Raw genomic sequence first — 23,816 nt, forward strand, 5'->3', positions numbered from 1 at the left:
CGGGAAAGAATGTTCCAATATGCAAGTGGTACTTCCAATGTGCATTAGGTATTGTTTTAAAGTTTATGCCATGAATATAACTCTTTTCATGTTCAGAATCATTACACATCAGGATTTGTTAGTTTTTCGAAAGGAACACATATGCACTAGTATTTCTTGCATATTGAGTGTGGTCAAGATGTCAAAGTTGTGGATAATTGCTAATTTCACTTATTGTTGATGCTAATTCTGTGTCCTTAACTGATTTAACCTCTTTGTCTTTGCTATGCTGAAAAGCACCTACCATTCAAAAGGCACTTTTGATGTCCTTGGTAGAAAATGTAGAAATTAGTCTTGAACAGTTATTGCTTTTTAACTAGCACAGGTAATGATTGACTCAGCCTGAAAAATATACGCAGGGAAAATTAATTTGTATTTAAACTGGAACAAGGAAAAAACACACCTTATAAGCAATTAGAGTGTGTCCTTTCCCTCCTAGGCTTTTCAACAAGCTTACTTACTCAAAAACAGAACTACTAGGGAAATGTACACATTTGAGTAGGTCAAAGCTAATGGGAAGGGGAGAGCCAGTTTCAGAGCTGTTGAAATTTCCGTTTATTTGCATATGAACTGCCAGTGCAACTCTGTGAAAGCAGCTTGGGTTAAATTTTGTCTGGAACAGACTGGTTTTTTCCCAATCTAAAACATTTTAGCCAGCATACTTACCATATTTAAAAATTCCATGCACATAAGATTCCCATTTTTCAAAACAGGGTCATACACTGAGAATGTGTAATGAATCTGTGCTTTCTTGCTGCATGTCCAATGTAAACTGCCAACTCTTTTCCATGCACTGTAGTGGCATATAATTGCCAGAGTGAAAACTAGAGAGGGGGAATTTTAGCAGGCATTGCTTGTTATACAACCAGGTAATAAGCAACAGCTACCGAAATGTCCTCTGCTACACAGCTACTGAATGCACAGGTGCATTATATTCCAGAATGAAAACTGGAGAGACTGTAGCTTCTGTGTAGAAGAAAGAAAGAATGAGCCTGCCTCTATGGTTAAAAGACTGTGTCACGTACAAAGGTTGTAAGACATATAGAGGACATGGATATACAGTTTGGAGTCATCCAAAAGTTATTTTAAAGATGAACACTGATACATAGTTTTGGCTTTTTAGGCCCCTTTTACACTACCACATAAAATCCAAATTATCTGCTTTGATAATCTGGATTATATGGCAGTTTAGGGCCTTAGAAATAGCTACAGGGGCTGCAAGCAGCCAACAGGCCTAATTTTCCCTATCCCCGAGTTAAATATTGTTTGATGCTCATGGATTATCGACTGACATCTAGGCCATTTATATATATACTAGCTGTGCTCAGCCACGCGTTGCTGTGGCGAAGTATGCTGGTATGGGAAATAAAGTATTGAGGGATTGGTGGTAGTTAACGTAAAGGGTAAAGGTTTTACCTTACATTAAGTCCATTATAAATGGGTTCTATAGCTGTGTGGAAGGGCCTTGAGTCTACACTGCCATATAATCCAGTTAAAATCAGATAATCTGTATTTTATAGGCAGTGTGGAAGAGGCCTAAGTGAGGCCTAACTCTGCCTGTCCCCTGGGCTGAGTGGGTTGCTAGGAGACCAAGTGGACGGAGCTTAGCCTTCTAACTGGCAGCAATTGGATAAAAACAATTCTTCCTCTCCCTCTAATTAGGACTTTATTTTTATTTTATTTTTGTTGTATGAACGTAGAGGCATGGATGAGGGGTTGTGCTGCCAAGTTTAGTGTTTCTGGGATGTGTAGTTTTGTTGTTTTGTCCTAGGATGAAATTTCATTACTCTTTTATATATATAGATAAATGTAATGTGCATAATTCCCATGGAGTAAACAACAAAACCACTAGACCAAATCACACCAAATTTGGCCACAAAAAGACATAATCATCCAATCTATGTCTTTCCATCAAAAAACCCTATAAAATTAGATCCAAATTACAGAAAAAATCCCAAAACCAAGAATTACTAACCACGCATGCGCAAAGGCCCTCCGGGAAACTTGATGACAATAGCTAGGTGGGCGGGGCTTCAACGGCCACTGCATGCTGACGGCGAGGCATAGATTGGGTTCCTGAGAACCATAAAAATGAACAAAACCTGGCAGCCAGCATTAAAAAACTCTACAATCTGGACAGTAACTAAAGAACAACACTCTGAAAATAATGGTATCCCAGACAAGAAACAATCAAAGCCAGCTAACACTTCCAAACAAAGGATTCCCCCGGGGATGAAACAACCATGCTTTGAGGCTGAAAGTCCATTCAGTGCTAATCAAGGTGACTAATTAGAACATTCATACTTGCATCCACAAGCAAAAAACCCACTTAGGATGACGCCACAGCAATGTGTAGCTAGTTTCCTTCTAAAATGCAAAAGCTGCGTGTTGGTTGGTGTGTACTGTCAGATTAAGATTAAATGAAAATATCTGTATCTTTTCACTATATCAAGTTCTTGGGAACAATCCCACAACTAGAAAATAAAAACCAACTTCAGAGAGAGTTGCTATCTGCTTGCTATAATTGTCCAGAGAGAGGAGGAGTGAACAGATATGCCCGTTTCTCATTTCCAAATCCTCCTTGCAGAAGTTGAAAAGTTTCTTGGTTCTTCAGGCTACGTGATGCTTTGCCAACCCATGGCACTATGTTAGAAAATGATCTTCGCCTAACGGAGGCTTTCCCAACCTAAGTGCTCTCTAAATTTTTGGACTACACTTCCCACCAGCACCTGCCAGCAAGTTCAATGCTCAGGAATGCTAGGAGGTACAGTCCAAAATATTTTAAAGCTGAATGGAAGGTGCCTTTAAGGTAGGATGAAAAGTCTGTGAACAGGATGCACTTCAGGGAAATGTTTCTCTGCTGAGTCCCAATTTGCTATGCACGGCAAAGAACTATTACAGCTGTGTTCAAAGTTAATTGAGTTATTTGCTGCCACAGGTGGTCATTATTGTATAATGTATTCAAGATCTCTGCATCCCATTTCTTCAGCCCAAGGGCTCCCACATAATTTTTTTTAAAAACTATCATGAATTCAAGGTCATCTGTGTTATCCAGACCTTGCATGAGCTACTTCTTTGGGTAACTCCCACGGTCATGCTGGCTGGGAGAGTCTCAGAGTCTAAAAAATCAACATTTCCAAGTTCTGGTTAAAATGAAACAAATCTGTGGAGTGGGGTGAAAAGGGGAGATGTGGTTTGGGGCCATCTATAAGGTTCTGACAAGAATGGGAATTGGGTTGTTGTGAGTTTTCCACTGTCCATGTTCCAGTAGCATTCTCTCCTGATGTTTCACCCACATCTATGGCAGGCATCCTCAGAGGTTGTGAGGTCTGTTGGAAACTAGGCAAGTGGGGTTTATATATCTGTTGAATGTCGAGGGTAGGGAGAAAGAACTCTTGTATATTTGAGGCAAGTGTGAATGTTGCAATTGGCCAGCTTTATTAGCATTTAATGGCCTCGCAGATTCAAAGCCTGGTTGCTTCTTGCCAGAGGGAAGCCACTGAAATCCACAAACATGTGGACAGAGAAGCCACTGAAATCCACAAGCAGGTGGACAATTTCAACCGAAAGGAGGAAACCATGAAAATGAACAAAATCTGGCTTCCAGTATTTAAAAAAACTCTAAAATCAGAACAGTAAACGAAGAACATTCAGAAAACAAGAGAATTCCAGACAAGAAATAATCAAGGCCATGTAACACCTCCCAACAAAGGATTCCCTCAGGCAAGAAGTAACCAGGCTTTGAAACTGCATGGCTATTCAATGCTAATCAAGGTGATCAATTGCAGCAGTCACACTTGCCTCAAGCAGACAAGAGTTCTTTCTCCCAACTTTCCACAGATATATAAACCCCACTTGCCTAGTTTCCAACTGACCTCACAACCTCTGAGGATGCCTGCCATAGATGTGGGCGAAACGTCAGGAGAGAATGCTTCTGCAACATGGCTATACAGCCCGGAAAATTCACAGCAACCCAGTGATTCTGGCCACAAAAGCCTTCGACAATAGAATGGGAATTATAACCTATGACTTTTCAGTCCAAGAGCAACAATATCCACTGTGCTCTTGGGGTGGTTTTTAGCTCCCATCAAAGCAAGTTAGAGCCCCTTTGCAGTCTGTAGCCTTTTGTTTCTTTGAGGGCTGGGTCAATGAGGGAATGTCAGCAGGTGCCAGGCTGGAAAAGGCTCCACCTGCCACCATTCTTTCAACAACACAACTGTCAGGGCACAACAGCCTTAATGCTGGAAGGCTGTATTTTTAACCTCTGAAGTGCTCCAAGAAGACAGTGATGACTCAATTAAAAAGCAAGGAGGTGAGAGGGAAAGAAGGATGGAACTAGATAGATAGAGTATTCCTTCCTTTTGCTTATCCACCCTGATTTTTTCAAAACTTTCACAAATTTAGTGCTAACTTCACAAGACGTTTCTTGCCCTTCCACCACACTAAGAGAACTTCTAGAGGCATCTGCTTATCCATGGCTGCAGACAGAAGTGCTTTATTCCCAGAGCATGACTGAAAAGTGCTTGTCAGAGGCCCCTTCTACACTGCCAAATAATGCAGATTATCAAAGCAGATAATCCACATTATCTGCTTTGAACCGGATTATATGTCCATACTGCCGTATAATCAAGTTTGAAGCAGATAATCTGGATTTTATATGGCAATGTAGAAGTTTCCTCTAAATTTTACTTATTTTAGTTTCCTCTAATTTTTACTTAAATAAATCATGGAACCCCGGTGGTGAAGTGTGTTAAAGCACTGAGCTGCTGAACTTGCAGACCGAAAGGTCCCAGGTTCAAACCCCGGGAGCGGCATGAGCGGCCTCTGTTAGCTCCAGCTTCTGCCAACCTAGCAGTTCGAAAACATGCCAATGTGAGTAGATCAATAGGTACCACTCCGGTGGGAAGGTAATGGTGCTCCATGCAGTCATGCCGGCCACATGACCTTGCAGGTGTCTACGGACAACGCTGGCTCTTCGACTTAGAAATGGAGATGAGCACCAATCCTCAGAGTCAGACATGACTGGACTTAACGTCAGGGGAAACCTTTACCTTTACTTAAGTCATGGTGGAGTGTGAGAGTCAGCACGGAGTAGTGGTTTGAATGTTGGACTTGGATTCTGGGAGACCAAAGTTCAAACCACACTTACTGCATGACTTTGGGCAAGCCACACTCTCAGCCTAAGAGGAAGGCAAGGGCAAACCTCCTCCAAATAAATCTTACCCCATAGTATTGCCATAAGTTGGAGTCAACTTGGCACGCAACAGCAACAACAAAGTCATAATGAGAAAGCGTCTTCCATTTCTCCAGAGAGCAGGAGATGAAGCCAGGTCCCATAGCATACACAAATCCCAACACACAGGAATAGCTGGAAACTGAGGAGGAATAGTAGGATGTTTCCTAATACCATCTGCCTAAAGCAGATGTCTCACTCTGCCAAATGGTAGGGCCAGATTTTCTGGGCTACAATAACCTTTGGTCCAATTTCAAAAAGCATGTTATATTCTTACGGCAGCGGCTACAACACAATCCTGTTTCCAAGTCCATTTCCTTTCCTTCTGTCAATTGCACATCTTTTCCTGGATATTGCATTCATTTTTATCAGAGTGGGTGTGGGTGGAAATATGCATATTTAGCATGATTGAGAAGAATATTTTTTTTGCATATTGCTGAGAAGAATGCTTTTTTTGTGTGTCAGGAGCAACTTGAGAAGCTGCAAGTCGTTTCTGATGTGAGAGAATTGGCCGTCTGCAAGGATGCTGCACAGGGGACGCCCAGATGTTTGATGTTTAACCATCCTGTGGGAGGCTTCTCTCATGTCACCACATGGGAAGCTGGAGCTAACAGAGAGAGCTCACCCACTCTCTCCGGATTCGAACCGCCAACATGTCAGTCAGCTGTCCTGCCGGCACAAAGGTTTAACCCATTGCGCCACCGGGGGCTTCAAGAACACATATGCATGTATGGAGCATACCAATATTAATTTGAGAATGACAAGGGAGTGAACAACAAAAACAAAAAAAATCAGAGAAGCTGAAACTTTATCTTCCCTGGTCACTTTTCTCACCATTTGGCTGATATATAAACTGGCAGATGCCGTCCACCCAAGCTGCACAAGTTTTGCTCAAGTATTCACGTCCATACATTTCTTCCATTGGCTTCCTTGCTTTTTCACTCCATTTTGAAATATCACGGATACCTATAGATAACAAAACCAAGCATATACATTAAAGGCTTTTTCAATAGCATGAAAAGGCTCACTGCGACTTGATTTTTAAGGTCTAAAATGTCACATTTTGCAATTAGGTTAAACTGCCTGAAGCAAATTTTAAAAAGAAAGACTACAAGGCTGAAGAACAGATCGTCTGGTATTTATTTGTTCACTAATTAGGTCTTAAAATATTTATCTTCTGCTTAAGGCACATGTGTCAAACTCAAGGCCCTAAGGCCAAATCCAGCCCACCATGTTATTTTATGTTGCCCTCCAGGTGTTAGACTATAACTCCTGTGTTTCTCATCATTAGAAATCAACTAGAGCTGATGGGGTTTGTAATACAATACATTTTGGAAAGGCATGACCTTTTAGAGATCATAACCTTTTGGAAAACCAGGAATACAACCTTTTGGGAGTGTGACCCTTTTGGAGATTAATTGGCATTCACGCTATTTGGAATAATCATAACCTTTTTGTAAAGTATCATCTTCCTGAGAAGAGTTAAAAACTCACTTGTGTAAATCTTCTCCTTAATGGTAAATATCCACTAATATTCATTCAAGGCAAATCAGGCTTCTCAGTTGTTACTGATATACCTGGTTATCTCTCTAAACTGTCAAAGATATGTCAATGCACAAAATATATAGCAGATCTTCAGAAGTGTTATTTCAGTTACCCAAAAAACATCTAGGTAAAGGTAAAGGTTTTCCCCTGATGTTAAGTCCAGTCATGACCGACTCTGGGGGTTGGTGCTTATCTCAATTTCTAAGCCGAAGAGCCGGCATTGTCCGTAGACACCTCCAAGGTCATATGGCTGACATGACTGCATGGAGCGTCATTACCTTCCCATCGGAGCGGTACCTACTGATCTACTCACATTTGCATGTTTTCGAACTGCTAGGTTGGCAGGAGCTGGGGCTAACAGCGGGAGCTCATTTCGCTTCCGGGATTTGAACCTTGGAACTTTCGGTCTGCAAGTTCAGCAGCTCAGCGCTTTAACACACTGTGCCACCACCAGCCCCCCTCCCCCCAAAAAATCTACTCTCCCATAAAATATATTGGTTCTAAATCATGCTCTCAAGAAACGAAAAACAGGTAGTCTCCATTAAAAGTTAGCATAGCTGATTTATTTACGAACATCATGTATTCAGCATACAAGTACATTTCTTATTGGTTGATTGTTTAAACAATAAGTTCTCTAAAGCATTCTGTTTTAGCCTCTTCTCTATTGCATACAAACTAAAACTCTCTTCAGTCTAATACATCACTGAACATTGACTCAATAAAGACTGACTGTTCACTACAGCATACTGACATTACCAACTGCATACTAACACTGCTGAGTTCATAAACTGTACTGTATAAAATCACACATTATCTGCTTTGAACTGGGTTATATGGTAATGTGGACTCAGATAACCCAGTTCAAAACAGATATTGTGGATTATCTGCCTTGACATTCTGGGTTATATGGCTGTGTGGAAAGGTCCTCAGTCTAAATAATCCCAGATCTGGTCACATGGTCTGCAGTTCATCCCACAACCTCAAACAACATAGAGTTAAGGGAAAACTGCATATCAGTATATTCATACACTATAGTAAGGGGCCTCTGGTGGCACAGTGTGTTAAAGCACTGAGCTGCTGAACTTGCGGACCGAAAGGTCCCAGGTTCAAATCCCGGGAGCAGAATGAGCACCCGCTGTTAGCCCCAGCTCCTGCCAATCTAGCAGTTCGAAAACATGCAAATGTGATTAGATCAATAGGTACCGCTCCGGCGGGAAGGTAACGGCGCTCCATGCAGTCATGTCGGCCACATGACCTTGGAGATGTCTATGGACAATGCTGACTCTTCGGCTTAGAAATGGAGATGAGCATCAACCCCCAGAGTCAGACATGACTGGACTTAACGTCAGGGGAAAACCTTTACCTATAGTAAGTACAGTCGAGTCTCGCTTATCCGTCATAAACTGGCGGGCAGAATAATGGATAAGCAAAACTGATGGATAACAAGATGGGTGCTCACTCGTCCACCCTCCCTCCCTCACTCACTTACCAAGCCCGGTCCCAGCAGAGGCGGCAGCAACACTGGGACCCGGCGGGGTGAGTGAGTGAGTGAGAGAGCAAGCGAGCGAGGACATTTGCCATTGGATAATACAGAGTGTCGGATAAGCGGGACTCTACTGTAATCACAATTATATACATAAGAAATAACTAGTATAGGAGGCTTGTAGAAGGTTGCTATTTCCAACAGTAAAATCTGGAAGGCTGCAGTATGTTCAGGATAGTGGAATTTGAATTTAGATGCAAGTCTTGTGGATGCGATGTCTGACTTCAAAATGTCCTTTAAACTTTCCCTAACCTCAGAGCCACAGCGCTGTTGGATTGCAATTCCAACTATCCTTAGTTTGTCTGATGGATAATCAAAAGTGACTGACATTGTCATTCAATAACATCTAGGGACCGAACCTACATTGGGTAGAAACTAAAAAGTACTGACCACCATGTAAAAAAAATAAAGTTGGTCCTCTGTATGCATGGATTCTTAATCTTATGGATTCAAGGCTACATACATCTGATGTAGCCCTTGGCAAAATGAAGCTGGACACTCTTGGCTTAATGGCTTAGTCAATCTATGGAAAGAACCACAGGATCTGATTCAATTTCTTCCATATTGTTCTGGAATATGTGTAGTGGAAATATTGTGGATATTGAAAAGGCAGTATGGTATCACAACTGCTCTGTTTATTCCCCTAAAAGGCCTTAAGGGTTAGAAGCTTCTTTAAGCTCTATTTTTGCTGAATATGTATCTTAAAAGTCAAATTTAATTGGGAAGGTATGACCTTGAAATGCAGGATATCTTGTACTGGGGAGGTTGCTCTGACTATCCAGTAGACCATCATTCGCCTGATTGGGTTGTCTGGCCAGTGTCTACTTATTTAATGTTTTCAGTAGCCCAATTAAAGGCATAAATATGATTGAGATATAACGATTAGCTCAATCAAGTAAGACAAAGTACTCGGGCAACTGAGGTGTCTATATAAGTCAAGAGAAGTCAGCTTAACATTTAACTTCTCTACAGATCAAGATTAGTGCTGTAGATTGGCATTGGGGCACTACTTCCCACTGTTCCTGGAGTTTCCAACAGGCTAAACGGAGGGAAAAACTTGCTAGATTCGTATACTTTCTGTGGTGCTTTGCCTATTTTTCAGTAAAACCTTGTACTCTTAACCACGTGTATATTTATTGCCCTTAAATCCAAAAAGAATCCTTTGCTCTTGGCAAAACAATATGCAAGTTTTGTTCTCTACTTCAGAGGGTTTCTCATTCAAATACTTTGTGACCCTTCAAACTCTTTATGGTTATTTAGGGGACACTGATTTTTAGGAGATGTTATTTCTGGGCAGATATAGGTCAACGGGGTGGTCATGCAACGGGATCTGGTGGCCCAACAGATGCTTCTCTAGTCGTGCAATTTAAATATTTTAACCAGTGAGCAATATGGGGTAGGAGGAACTCTAATGTTATGTATGTGGGTGGGTTGAAATATTTTGCCTCCTATGTCATAAAAAAGTTATGAATGAACATATAACAGCAGAAGTTGCTACAGATCATAGTCTGAACTATCTTCTAAACAAAATTACTGTTCAACATAGGTAAAGGTTTTCCGCTGACATTAAGTCTACGTGTCCGACTCTCGGGGTTGGTGTTCATCTCCATTTCTAAGCCAAAGAGCCGGCGTTGTCTGTAGACACCTCCTAGGTCATATGGCCAGAATGGCTGCATGGAGCACCGTTACCTTCCCACCAGAGCGTACCTATTGATCTACTTACATTTATATGTTTTAGGTTGGCAGAGTAGTGGAGTTTTAGGTCAGTGGAGTAGTGGGTTAAAGCCTTGTGACTTGAAGGTTGGGCTGCTGATCTGCAAGCTGCCAGGTTCGAATCCCACCTGGGGAGAGCGCGGATGAGCTCCCTCTATCAGCTCCAGCTCCATGCGGGGACATGAGAGAAGCCTCTCACAAGGGTGGTAAAACATCAAAACATCTGGTCGTCCCCTGGGCAACGTCCTTGCAGACGGCCAATTCTCTCACTCCAGAAGTGACTTGCAGTTTCTCAAGTCGCTTCTGACACGGAAAAAAAAAGTTGGCTAACAGTGGGTGCTCATTGTTGTGACTCAGCTGGGGTCTCAGCGTGACTCTGATGGGGATTGTGGGATTCAGGTTCCTGATGTTCAAGATGATGGGATTCAGGTTCAAGATGACTCTGATGGGAATTATGGGATTCAGGTTCAGAGTGTCCCTGCTGTGAGAGATGAGGAGCAGGGAGACATTCCCACGGCAGGGAATGGGGTTGTTGATAAAGAAGATGATACCGGAGCTAGCCAGGTGCAAAGGGAGGCTCCTGGTTAGATAATGTGCAGACAGAGGCTGCTGTTAATGAGTTCTCTGGCCTTGACTGAACAGAATCTTCTCTGGATCGAGCTGGCTGTTTGGAATTTTGGCGCAGGAGTGTTAGAATAGCAAACAAGAAAGAGAAAGAGGTCAGAGGCCAAAGAAATGCATTCATGCTGTGCAGAGAATATTAAAGGATGTGCTGAGAGAGAAATCTATCAAAAGCAATGTCTCGTTTTGGAGTATAGAAGCCAGCTCTTGCTTTCCTGGATTACCTTACAGCCTTGTGTATTCAAGTTATGGGACTTTGTCAAGCATTCATGGAAGCTTGTTTTATGCCTTATGTTTTCTTGGATTACTCTTTATAGCCTTGGTTTTGCAACAATCTTTGGGATCTTTACTTTTGCTTTTTAAGAACTATTCATTTTTTATTTCCTAACTACAAAAGACTTCAATCTGTGTACAATCTGGTGTGTTCAGCATGGTGAGGCTAACCTGAGGTGCGACACTCATTCCGCTCCCCAGATTCGAACCACCAACCTTTCGGTCAGCAAGTTCAGCAGCTCAGCGGTTTAATGTTTTTATGATACAGAAGGCAAAACTTTTTGACTCACCTGCGTATATCTAGCTCTGTATGACATAGCCACCCTGCCAAACACTGATGGTCTTTCCTACTCACCCAAGTCTTCTGTCTATCCGCTCACCTATTCTCAGGTTATCTTTGCCCACCCACACATCACAATGCTCTTTCTCTTTCACCCAACTAGGTGGTATTTCTCTCTTCCTAATAGTATTTTTCCTTCTTCATCTAATTGACCTTTCCTCTCTCCTAGACCCTGGTGATTTATCTCTTTTCCTTTTCTTATACTCACCCAATCAGTGCCCTCCCTCCTTTTGCAAGCATCACTGTATTCCTATTCCTTTCCATCTTTCTTACATATTTGAAAAGGTTGGGCCCCTATGGAGGGATTCAGTAGTTATGGCCAGCATGCTGATTCCCTATTGAACTTCTGCAGCTGCCTAGAGGCCCTTTGGAAAAATAAATATGCCAGGCATGACTAGTCCGTTGGCATTTGTGGTTAAGCATTCACGTATTTGATTATTCATGGATTACTGTATCTGCTGATGCTCTGCTGCTGCTCTCATTGTGGCCGAAAAAAAATACATTATCTACGGGCATTTCTAGGTGAAATTTTATGATTAACTTCCACAAAGTTATTTTTTGTCCACATTATTTCAGTTTTGTAATCTTTACAGAGGTTTAGAAAAAAGTTAGGAACAGAGCTTTACTTGTCTAAGGGCTCTGCCACACTGTCATATAACTCAGAATATCAAGACAGATAATGCACAATATCTGCTTGGAACTGGATTATCTGACATATAATCCAGTTCAATGTTTATTGTATACAGCTATGTGGAAGTGGCCTAAGACTTACCATTGTAAAGGTTCACATCCTCCTCTGTAATGCTGGAATTGGCTCCCCAAACCACCATTTTGTGGATAAGATCTGGATATTTTGCAGCAGCAATGAGTGCAGTTATCCCGCCATCACTCCATCCCAGCAGAGAGAATTTCTTAAACTTCAGTGCCTTATTTAATAGATAAAAAGAGAATGGAAATAACCAATGTTCGTGGCTGAATGCCTTACTTGATGAGAGATGTCGGTTCAGAAAGAATGCTTCCATTCTTTGACCTCATGTTTTGCAGCCCTTAAATCAGAGAGCGTCCCATTGGGATTTAGTGAGGATCTCAAATCTCGTTCCCGGTTCATGTCCTAGTTCAAGAACCAAGATTATGGATGCATATTATAAGAGGTTTTATACTATGTATACCCGCCCCTCTCAAATCTGAACATGCCCACCTTTTCCAGTTCTTGGTTAGGATGCTGATGGATGTATTTTATGATGTTTTTACTTTTCTTATTTTAATAGTTTTAATTATGTATCTTTGAATTTCTTGTTTATGCTCGGCTTGGTATTCATGTAAGCCGCCCTGAGTCCCTTCAGGGAGATGGAGGTGGGATAAGAATAAAGTTGTTGTTGTTGTTGTTGTTGTTGTTGTTGTTATTATTAGAGAGACCAAGAAGTTTTAACCAGAATAGTAGGATTGCCCTCAGTGAAATCTGCCTACATCTGCAGCCCTGATTGATAGTAGCCAAACAGAAAATTTCTTTTAAGTCTTTCCTCTGATTTTGAAATAAAATGTTATCTTTGGGAAAATAAATTCTTGGATGGACCCTCACGATTCTCTCCATGGGCCTTATTAGGACAATTATTACATTTTAAATGGACCCAAGAGCTAATGGCTTGGGTAGCTGCACACTGCCCACAGGACACATTTCACCTGCTTTTGGTCTGGGAGAAACACAAAAAGCATCCTATTTCCAGCAACAACCAAATATGATATGAGCACCAGGTTGAGGTTAACAAAAAATTAGTGGTGTTTGTAGCATGACTTTAAAATGTTCTTTTCCACTTGTATATCTCTAGTACTGGTGTAGAGATAGGAAAGATTTTGTATTATTTTATTTTATTTATATTCCTCCCTTCTCCCCGCAAGAGACTGGACACGTGGGGACTGAGATAGGCCCCTTCCACACTGCCCCTATAGCTAAGGATCTGATCCCAGATTATCTTCTTATCCCAGATTATTTGGCAGCGGAGACTCATATAATTCAGTTTAAAGCAGATAATCTGGGATCAGATCCTAAGATATAGGGCAGTATAGATCCAGCCATAGAGGATAGTAAAATTGAAAGTCCAGCATGTCATTGACTTTTGTAAAGTCAGAGTCCCCTTTCTTAAGCAGAGATCACTAGATTTCTCAATAAGTACCTACAATGCTACACCTGGACATACATTTAAGAACTATATAGGTAAAACTTGCAGCTTCTTGTTCCTCTATCTTTAGGTTCTTTTGTTTCTAAATATATTAATGGTTTTGAACACTTTCATGATGCATTTTGTGCTACTGTTGGCCTCAAAAAATACATCACTGCTTTGTGTATGTTGTATGTTGTTGTGTTTTGTTCCATGGTCAACACACCTATCCTTGGATATGTTACTTGAATGGAAAGCTGCAACATCTGGAGCAGGATGGGAACATTTGTTTTCTAAAGCCATTGGGATCCCTTCTACGCTGCCATATAATCCAGATTATCAAAGAAGATAATCCACATTATCTGCTTTGAACTGGATTATATGAGTCTACACTGCCATATAATCCAGTTCAAAGTAGAAAATGTGGATATTTATGGCCATGTCAATGGGGCCTGGGATCCACAAACCAATATCAAAGCTGCAGTATGGTGGCAGTTGCTGCTAGTCACTATACTGACATATAATCCAGATTATCAAATCATGTAATCCACATTATCTGCTCTGAACTGGATTATATGAGTCTGCACTGCCATATAATCCGGTTCAGAGCAGATAATCTGGATTTTATATGGCCATGTTGATGGGGCATGGGATCCACAAACCCATATCAAAGCTTCAGTATGTTGGTAGTCAAAAAGGGAAATACAGTAGAGTCTCACTTATCCAACACTCGCTTATCCAACGTTCAGGATTATCCAACGCATTTCTGTAGTCAATGTTTTCAATATATCGTGATATTTTGGTGCTAAATTCATAAATACAGTAATTACTACATAGCATTACTGCATATTGAACTACTTTTTCTGCCAAATTTGTTGTTTAACATGATGTTTTGGTGCTTCATTTGTAAAATCATAACCTAATTTGATGTTTAATAGGCTTTTCCTTAATGTCTCCTTATTATCCAACATATTCACTTGTCCAACATTCTGTCAGCCCGTTTATATTGGATAAGTGAGACTCTACTGTATAAGAAACTATACAGGAGCCATGCAGCTTTCTTCAAAGGAAAATTCCTGCTTAGTTCATCCACTTGGTGGCAAATTTGCCACAGGAAGCAGGCACAAAACCAGGAGGGATTTAATAGACTTTGAATAAGTTATTTGAGCAAATACTAGAAAATATTCCAAATATACCCAGTTCCTGCATGTATTGACTGTACCACACCTAATGCTTATAAAATTGCCAAGGCATGCTCTATTATTTAAAGGGTTATTTATTTATCCCTATGAATAATGCTGAGTTAAAATCCCAGAAAAATAAAAGGTAACCATTTCTCTGAACAATGTCTTACACCAGCAGTTTCTTAGCATAAAAAAGATTTACCTGCATCAGGTCAATAGCATCTTTGGCGTCTCTTTCGAAAAAATCTGGAGGAAAATCTCGATCCGGGGGGATAGATTTTCCATATCCCCTTGGATCCCAAGCGACTAGAGTGAAGAGCTGTTTGTTCATAGACTTCAGTTGTGGTCCAAAGTCAGTCTGGCCACTTCCTAGAGGGGAAAAAGTAAAACAAAAAGTCTAAGATTTTACATCAAAATATAAACTAAGTATGCAGGCCATAGGAGTAAAGGAGGAACATGTGAGGTCTGTTGTAAAGTGGGGTTTATCTATCTGTGTAATGTCCAGGGTGGGAGAAATAATTATTATCTGTGTGAATGTTGCAATTGGCCACCTTGATTAGTACTGAAAAGCCTTGCAGCTTCAAATCATGGCTGCTTGCTGCCTGGGGGAATTCTTTGTCGGGAGGTGTTAGCTGGCCCTGATTGTTTCTTGTCTGGAATTCCTCTGTTTTCGGAGTGTTGCGCTTTATTTACTGTCCTGATTTTAGGTTTGTTTACTATCAAATAAGCTTGGCCTAGATTTTGGTTACTTTCTCTACCGTCTTCCCCTAGTTTTTCTCTTAAAGATGAGAAGGGTGTTATGATCAAAGTGCATAAAACCATAAAATACGTCATGTCTGCATGCTGTGTTCGCTTATCATTCAACTTGAGTTAAAGATACTGTAACAAGGTACGGAGAAGCCTACACAAATGAACAATGAAATGTTTGAAGACAGTTTATTACTCTGATTTTTGACATAATCTTTTATTTTAACAATTTAAGCCAATGTTTACAGAAGCTTGGAAAAACTAGCACAACTTCTCCCCACCCCTAAAGCTTGCATGTTAAAAATGAAGCAAGCTGGGGTGGGGGCTGTGAGTTGATTCCAATGTAAAAGAACCAAAACATGATACTAAAAATACATTTTTAGTATCAGGTACTTATTTCTACTTATTCTATGTCTATATTCTATACGAATTCAAACGACCTAAAAAAAATTACAGAATTGGGCCAAAACTAGCAAAATGAATTTCAACAAGAAGAAATTTAGGCTGTTCTACTTAGGCATTAAAAATGAAATGCACAAATACAGAATGGGTGATGCCTGGCTTCACCTAGAATACTTTTGGAAAACAAGAATCTCCATAACGTTTTGGAGAAAAATGGCATTCACAACCATTTGAAAATCATAACCTTTTGAAAAAGTATGATCTTCCAGAGAAGAGCTAAAATAACTTGTTGGGGTAAATTCTTCTCTTCAGTGGTATATAACCACATGTACTCCTGTAAGGCAATTTGGTTTCCAGTTATATTTGATCTGTTAGAAACAGAGATCATGACAATAAACAAAATATAGCAGTTCTTCAGAAGTGTTTTCTTTCAGTTGCACAGAAACACCTACTCTCCTATAAAATATCTTGTTTCTATATCACAAAAATAGACTGGTTTACTCACAACCTTCATGTATTCAGCATACAGGTTAGGTACATAACTTATCAATCCAGTTACAGATAGATTTGAAGTGCTTTCTCTGTGCAGATAACACAGGGCATCTATCTTACAATCAACAGCAACATGAGTTTGCCCTTAACAGTTCAAAGTTTCTGAGTCTGAGATCTGAGCAGTCTCAGATCTGATCATGTGGTCTGCAGCCCCTCCCACAACCTCAAAAAACACAGAATAAAGGGAAAACTACATACCAAAACATACATATACAAACAAAATCATATATAAAACAAAGTATTAGTGGAGGCTTTAAGAAGGTTGCTAATTCCAAAAAATACGGTATCCAAATATTATGGACACCACAATTTAAGAGGGACATTGATATGTTGGAGGGTGTCCAGAGAGTGACTAAAATGATCAAAGATCTGGAGACCATGAATCCCTATGAGGAGTAGCTTAAAGAACTGAGTCTGTTTAGCTTGCAGAAATGAAGGTTCAGAGGAGACATGATTGCCATGTATAAAAATGTGAAAGGATGTCATAAGGAAGAGGGGGAAGGCTTGTTTTCTGCTGCCCTGGAGACTAGGGGCCCTTCCACACTGCCCCTGTATCCCAGGATCTGATCCCAAATTATCTGTTTATCCCAGGTTATCTGGAAGAGGGGACTCATATATTCCAGTTTCAAGCAGATAATCTGGGATCAGATCCTGGGATAAAGGGCAGTGTGGAAGGGCCCTAGGACTCAGAGCAATGGGTTCAAATTACAGGAAAGAAGATTCCACTTGAGCATTAGGAAGAACCTCCTGACCATGAGAGCTGTTCAACAGTGGAACTCTCTGCCTCAGAGAGCAGTGGAAGCTCCTTCTTTGGAGGCTTTTAAACAGAAGATGGATGGTCATCTGTTGAGGGTGCTTTGATTGTGTTTTTCCTGCATGGCAGGGAGTTGGACTGGATGGTCTATGCAGTCTCTTCCAACTCTATGAGTCTATGATTCTAAGATCCCAAATGCATAATACTGTATTTTGAGCTGCTCATTTTATGAAGGGCATAGAAAAATTGGAGCAAGGTAAGAGAATAGCATCAAGAACAATAAAGTATGGAGAACACATACGATAAGAGGTTGAGGGAGCTGGACATGGGCAGCATGGTGAAGAGAAAATTGAGGGATGGCATGCCTCTGAAGCTGTCATAGTTCTCTGCTACCCCAGAAGGTACGAGGGTTGAATGAAAAGTAATGCCTCCACCTTTGTAACTCCTCAACAGATGGCAGTACTGGTATGCGGCAGGTACTGGCTTGTTCAGTAGACTCTCATCTACAGTTCCATTTGGTGGGAAGCCTTAGCATTGAACGGTTGTGTTGTTAAAGTGCAAAGTATGGAACTCTGCACAGACGGTCGGTCAATGCGACTTAAGCAACATGCAGACATTGAATTCTTGACAGCAGAAGGTGTCACCCCAAAGGAGATTCATCAGAGAATGCAAGCTGTTTATGGTGATTGTGTTGATGTGAGTACTGTGCGTCGTTGGGCAAGTAACTTTAAAGATGTTGAGATGGGAACATGTGACTTGCAGAACAAACAAAAAGTTGGACGTCCTGTGACAGCAACCACCGAGTTTCACAAGCAAAAGGTTGACAGATTGATTCAGGACAACTGTCGTATCACTCAGAGAGAAATTTCAAGCATAATCAGCATTTCACAAGAACGTGTGGGTCACACTATTGCTTTGCTTGGCTATTGGAAGATCTGTGCACGATGGGTACCCAGGATGCTGACGCTTGAAATGAAAGTGCACAGACTTGAAATTTGTCAGGAATTCCTCTCGCATTATGAGAATGAAGGTGATGCCTTTCTCTTCAATTGTGATAGGAGACGAAACGTGGGTACACCAGTACGACCCAGAGACGAAGCGTCAGTCTATGGAATATCAACATAAAGACTCGCCCCAGAAAAAGAAATTCAAGACACAGCCCTCAGCTGAAAAAATCATGGCTACAGTGTTCTGGGTTGCAGATAGTGTTATCCATGTTGATTTCCTTGAATGTGGAACAACAATAAATTCAGAGTGTTACATTACAATACTGCAAACTTTGAAACGACGCTAACAAGGGTCCACAAGAAAAAGGGAAATGTTTTCCTGCAGCATGACAATGCCAGACCACACACTTCACATGCCACCACAGCAGAACTTCAGAAACTGCATCTCACAACCATATGGCATCCTCCATACAGTCCAGATTTAGCACCGTCTGAATTCCATCTGTTCCTGATAATGAAAGAAGATCTGTGGGGACATCATTATGCTTCCGATGAAGACGTTGAGAGAATTGTGAGACGCAAGTTGCTGAAACATAGTGTCGACTTCTTCCGTGACGGCTTCAGAAAACTTGTTCATTGTTGGCAGAAATGTATCCAACTGTCTGGTGATTATGTGGGAAAGTGAATAGTGATAGTTAAAGAGCACATTCTAAGGATTATTTCTGGGTTTGATTTATTAAAATATTCCCATCCAAACCCAAGGAACGAAGGTGGAAGCATTACTTTTCATTCAACTCTCGTAGAAACAGGTCTAATGGATTTAAGTTACATTTTGGCTGAACATTAGAAGAATTATCATGACAGTAAGAGTGCTTTGGCAATGGAAACAACTGCTTGGAAAGGTGGTGGGATCTCCTTCTATGAACAGCTGCTGATGGGAATGCTTATGCTGGAGATCCTGCATTGAACAGAAAAGTCCCTTCCAATTCTATGGTTCCTTGAGCTTTAGAGTGTATAACACATTGGTCAGAATAGATCTAGGCCAAGAGGATCTAGGATGAAACCTTTATCGGCTATAAAATTCAGTAGATGTGGTCTTGAACCACAACTACTGAGTCCACTTTGGGGAGATAATACTAATAATAATAACTAGTAACTTACTTCTTATGAATAAATAACTCTACACTACAGACTAGTTCAAGAAAGGGAAACCTCTGGTAAGTTCTACATAAAGCAAAAGCTACAAACCTAACATGCCAGGAAGTAGCAGGACGACGTGGTTTCCATCTCCTGTCTGCTGATAATGCAGGTGGACACCATTCACTTCCACTTTTGCTGAGGTCACTGCAGTGCTAGAAAAAATATCCCCCCAAAGAAACATTCAGCATTTTAGCTCTGTTGTATTGAAGCTATTTAACAAATAGATAGCTATTGGTCACAGATGTTGACTTGCAATCAACATGAGTGCATGGTGTGTATAGAAATGCTCAGACTCTCAAGAATATCCTTCTGCTAAAACGAGAAGCAAATAGCTCAATTTAAAATAAAGCAGTGGGAAGCAGTTAGCAGCAGACTCTCAAGTGAACTTGGAATACTTAGCATTCATATTAATATAGTCACACTAACATAACGGACTTTAACAATTTCAATGAATTTTACAGATCTGACCAGTTATAGGTAAAAGGTAAAGGTTTTCCCCTGACGTTAAGTCCAGTTGTAACCGATTCTGGGGGTTGGTGCTCATCTCCATTTCTAAGCCGAAGAGCCGGCGTTGTCTGTAGACACTTCCAAGGTCATGTGGCCAGCATGACTGCATGGAGTGCCGTTACCTTCCCGCCGGAGCGGTACCTATTGATCTACTTACATTTGCATGTTTTTGAACTGCTAGGTTGGCAGGAGCTGGGGCTAACAGCAGGTGCTCATTCCGCTCCCGGGATTTGAACCTGGGACCTTTTGGTCCACAAGTTCAGCAGCTCAGCGCTTTAACACACTGTGCCACCAGTTATACATAGTAGCTATTAGTATGCATTCATAATGTTACATTTTCTCCCTCAAAAATCAATTATTATTACTATTTTTAATCCAGGCATCAACTCCCCATCCCCAAAACTAACAAATTGAAGTAATGAGTGACACATTAATTCCAAGTTTAAGGACTATGAGCATTTTCTCCATGATGTGTGTATATTTTATGACTTGGGATTGTGATTCATTGATAGAAGATAGGCTCTAGTTTGGCATCACTGCTGAAAAGATAAAAGAAGCTATACAAGTCTTTTTGTGATTAAGGGCTGAAGATCTGCATGTACCAGGGAATGTGGGCTACTTCTCGTTAAGCAATCTATATACAGTAGAGTCTCACTTATCCAAGCCTCGCAAGTTTCTGGATTATCCAAGCCATTTTTGTAGTCAATGTTTTCAACATATCGTGATATTTTGGTGCTAAATTCGTAAATACAGTAATTACAACATAACATTACTGCGCATTGAACTACTTTTTCTGTCAAATTTGTTGAAAAACATGATGTTTTGGTACTTAATTTGTAAAATTATAACCTAATTTGATGTTTAATAGGCTTTTCCTTAATACCTCCTTATTATCCTTTTTTATTTTTGGTTTTTTTTTTTTTGCAGTAAGACAAGTGACGATTTAATGGAATTCCAATATATTGCATTCATTAAATAAAAGTAAACAGAAAATACTGAAATATTGAACATTTCTTATTGAAATTCAGTAAGTTAGTGGTATACAAAGGGTGTTCTGGGATGCAGAAGAAATGCCTTCCCATGTTAACCTAGTTTTTTTTTTAAAAAAAAATATTATTATTATTTCTTCATACAGATAACAAAACAATACACTGCAAACCTTTGCCATCTAAATGATAACACAAAAACTGATTACAAACTTTATGGCTGGGATGCAGGTTCCAATTGTGATTCCCTTTACCATATATCTTAATTAATTACCCCTTTAAACCCCCCATCCCACCCACCCTTACCACCCTCTTCCAACCCCCCGCCCATCCCCATCTGGGTTGCTTGAATCAATACATTGATTTAATTGTCTGGAAGGCCTGATTTAAAGTTTTGTACCCATCTTTTCCTTCCATTTTGTCGATTAAACAAGACCATTTCCTATGCCAATCTTGTCTTGACTGAGTATTCAAATATTTATTTTTCTTTTCATGGATGAAATAATTAATTAAATATTCAGAGAGATACGACCACCAAGTTTTCAGGTCCCCCTCCTTATTATCCAAGATATTCGCTTATCCAAGCTTCTGCCGGCCCGTTTAGCTTGGATAAGTGAGACTCTACTGTATATATAAAAATGTTCTGATCGTTTCTGCTTTAAGGTAAACAGCAAAACTAAACAACCAAAACAGACGAAATTTGGCCACAAAAGACATGATCATCCGGACTGTGTTTAGACATCAAAAAACAAAAACAATTCAATTGGGAAGTCACTCAAAACACCCAAAAAACTAATACTGCTCTCTGCGCATGCGCTGAGGAGCCCCTACCCTTGGAATGCATACGTCACTGACAGGCAGCAGCGTGTGCATCCCAACCGAACTTTGAAAACTGTTACTGCACTGGCCGGGGCAGGCAGATTGCGTAACGCAAGGGAGGAGGACATTAGGCCTACTCAACCACATCAGCCAAGTCCTCCAGAGTGTGGAGGTGAACGAGGCAGAGGAGGAAAGGATAACGGGGAGCTTTCTCCTTTACCTGCTTTTAAAAAATTATTTTCTTTTAATTCAGTCAGGGACTTCTCTCACAAAATGGGCCCCCATTCCCCCTTCAGCGGCTCTTCCATCCTCCCTCTCGCCCTCCCTCTGGCCGGACCCGTCCGAAAAGGGCAGAGTGCAAACGCTGGTGGGAGGAGGGAGGGAGGACAAAAGAGCCGGCAGGCAATAAGCCCCTAACATCTTATAAACAACAAGGACAATATACATACTAATCAGGGAAAATACTTCCAACATTGTGAAAACAGGGAAATTCCAAACAGGACACACCCAGGGCCAGCTAACACCTCCCAACACAGAATTCCCCCAGGCAGGAAGCAGCCACTCTATCACGCTACAAGCCCATTACATGCTAATCAAGGTGACATTCATGCTTGCGTCCAACAGACAGGAGTTCATTCTCCCACACTGCACAAACTGTATTCCACAAGTATATAAACGACACTTGCCAGTCTGGTTCATAGCAGAGGAAATCCATTGAAAAACAACAAAACCTCGCTCCCACTATTACAACACTCTTACTTACTCTGGAAAAATAATACAAAACAAAATCATGTATAAAAACAGGACAACAAATAAAGGGGAACCATCAGAAAACAAGGGAATTTCACAAATAAAACAATCAGGGCCAGCTAACACCTTCATACAAAGGATTCCCCCAGGGAAGAAGCAGCCAGGCTTTGAGGCTGCAAGGCCATTACATGCTAATCGAGGTGACTAATAACAGCATGCATACCTGCTGCACCGAGACAATTCATTGTATTCCAGCTCACCAAAGTAGAATTCCCCTAGGAAGAAAATGGCCAGGCTTTGAGGCTGCAAGGCTATTCACTGCTATTTCACTTAAGCCACAGCAACGCGTGGCCGGCAAAGCTAATCAAATCATAAATTCTGTCTTCTACTAAGGAACTATGGTAATTTCCCCTTCTATCAAATATCTCATCCCATTATGACCGGAGTTGCTTCTGGAGTGAGAGAATCAGCCGTCTGCAAGGACGTTGCCCAGGGGACGCCCGGATGTTTTTTTTAAAAATAATTTTTATTAAAATTTTTATCAACATAAAAAGAGTGAGAACAATAGTGAGTAAAGGAAAGATAGTGAAAGGGGAGGGGGTCGTGAGAATGGGAGAGGAAAAAAAAAAAAAGTACTTCCCGTCTTTTCTTTTGGGTAATGAAAAATTTCGTATTTGTTGTCACTATAAGTCCACTCCGACATTATGGTTCTGTAAAAAAATTTTCTTGTTCTATATAGGTCGTTAGTAGTGTCCAATCCGTTTCTTTTATTGGTTTGCCATGGTGGGTCTTCATATAGTATGTCAATGTGTCCATGTTCTTTATGTCCATGATTTTTAATATCCATTCTTCTTTAGTTGGTATTTCTGTTGATTTCCACTTTTTTGCGTAGACTATTCTGGCTGCGGTTACAAAGTAATTAAATAGAATCTCTTGATTTCTATTGAGGTTCGTATCAATCATTCCTAATAAAAAGTATTCCGGTCTTAATTGAATGTTAACTTTAATGATTTTTTGTATCGCTTCTTGTATTTTTTTCCAATAACCTTTTGCCAATTTGCATCCCCACCACATATGAAAGAATGTGCCTGTCTGTTTCTCACATTTCCAACAATGATCCTTTACATTTTTATAGCACTTTGCCAGCTTTTGAGGAGTCATATACCATTGGTACATCATTTTGTACCAATTTTCCTTGAGATCGTATGAAATCGTATACTTCAATTTGTGGTTCCACATTTTCTCCCATTCTTCCATGTTTATTGGATGTCTCACATAGGATGCCCATTTTATCATGCAGTCCTTGACTTGTTCTGTTTCTGTAGTCCATTGTAACAATATTTTATAATTTTTAGTTATTTCTTTTCTCTCATTAAGTCTGATTTTATCCCATAAGGTATCTTTTTCTGCAAACCCATTTTTTTTTATCTCTGTTGTAATATTCTTGAATCTGTCTATATTGAAACCACGAGACCTTTTGGAATCTATTTCTTATTTCTTCTTGA

General features: G+C 40.5%; 1 protein-coding gene across 1 annotated transcript in view; it reads right to left on the reverse strand.

The window, feature by feature from the left end:
* Positions 1-23,816, reverse strand: part of bphl (biphenyl hydrolase like) — a 40,701-nt gene that overhangs the window by 8,037 nt on the left and 8,848 nt on the right. The window contains exons 2-5 of the mRNA XM_008116319.3: positions 19,298-19,401; positions 14,850-15,016; positions 12,080-12,233; positions 6,107-6,238 (exon numbers count right to left, since the gene is read on the reverse strand). Coding sequence (XP_008114526.2) covers positions 6,107-6,238; positions 12,080-12,233; positions 14,850-15,016; positions 19,298-19,401 — 557 coding nt within the window. The remainder of the gene's footprint in view (positions 1-6,106; positions 6,239-12,079; positions 12,234-14,849; positions 15,017-19,297; positions 19,402-23,816) is intronic.

Source organism: Anolis carolinensis, chromosome 4, assembly GCF_035594765.1.
Source record: "Anolis carolinensis isolate JA03-04 chromosome 4, rAnoCar3.1.pri, whole genome shotgun sequence".
NCBI classification, from domain to species: domain Eukaryota; kingdom Metazoa; phylum Chordata; class Lepidosauria; order Squamata; family Dactyloidae; genus Anolis; species Anolis carolinensis.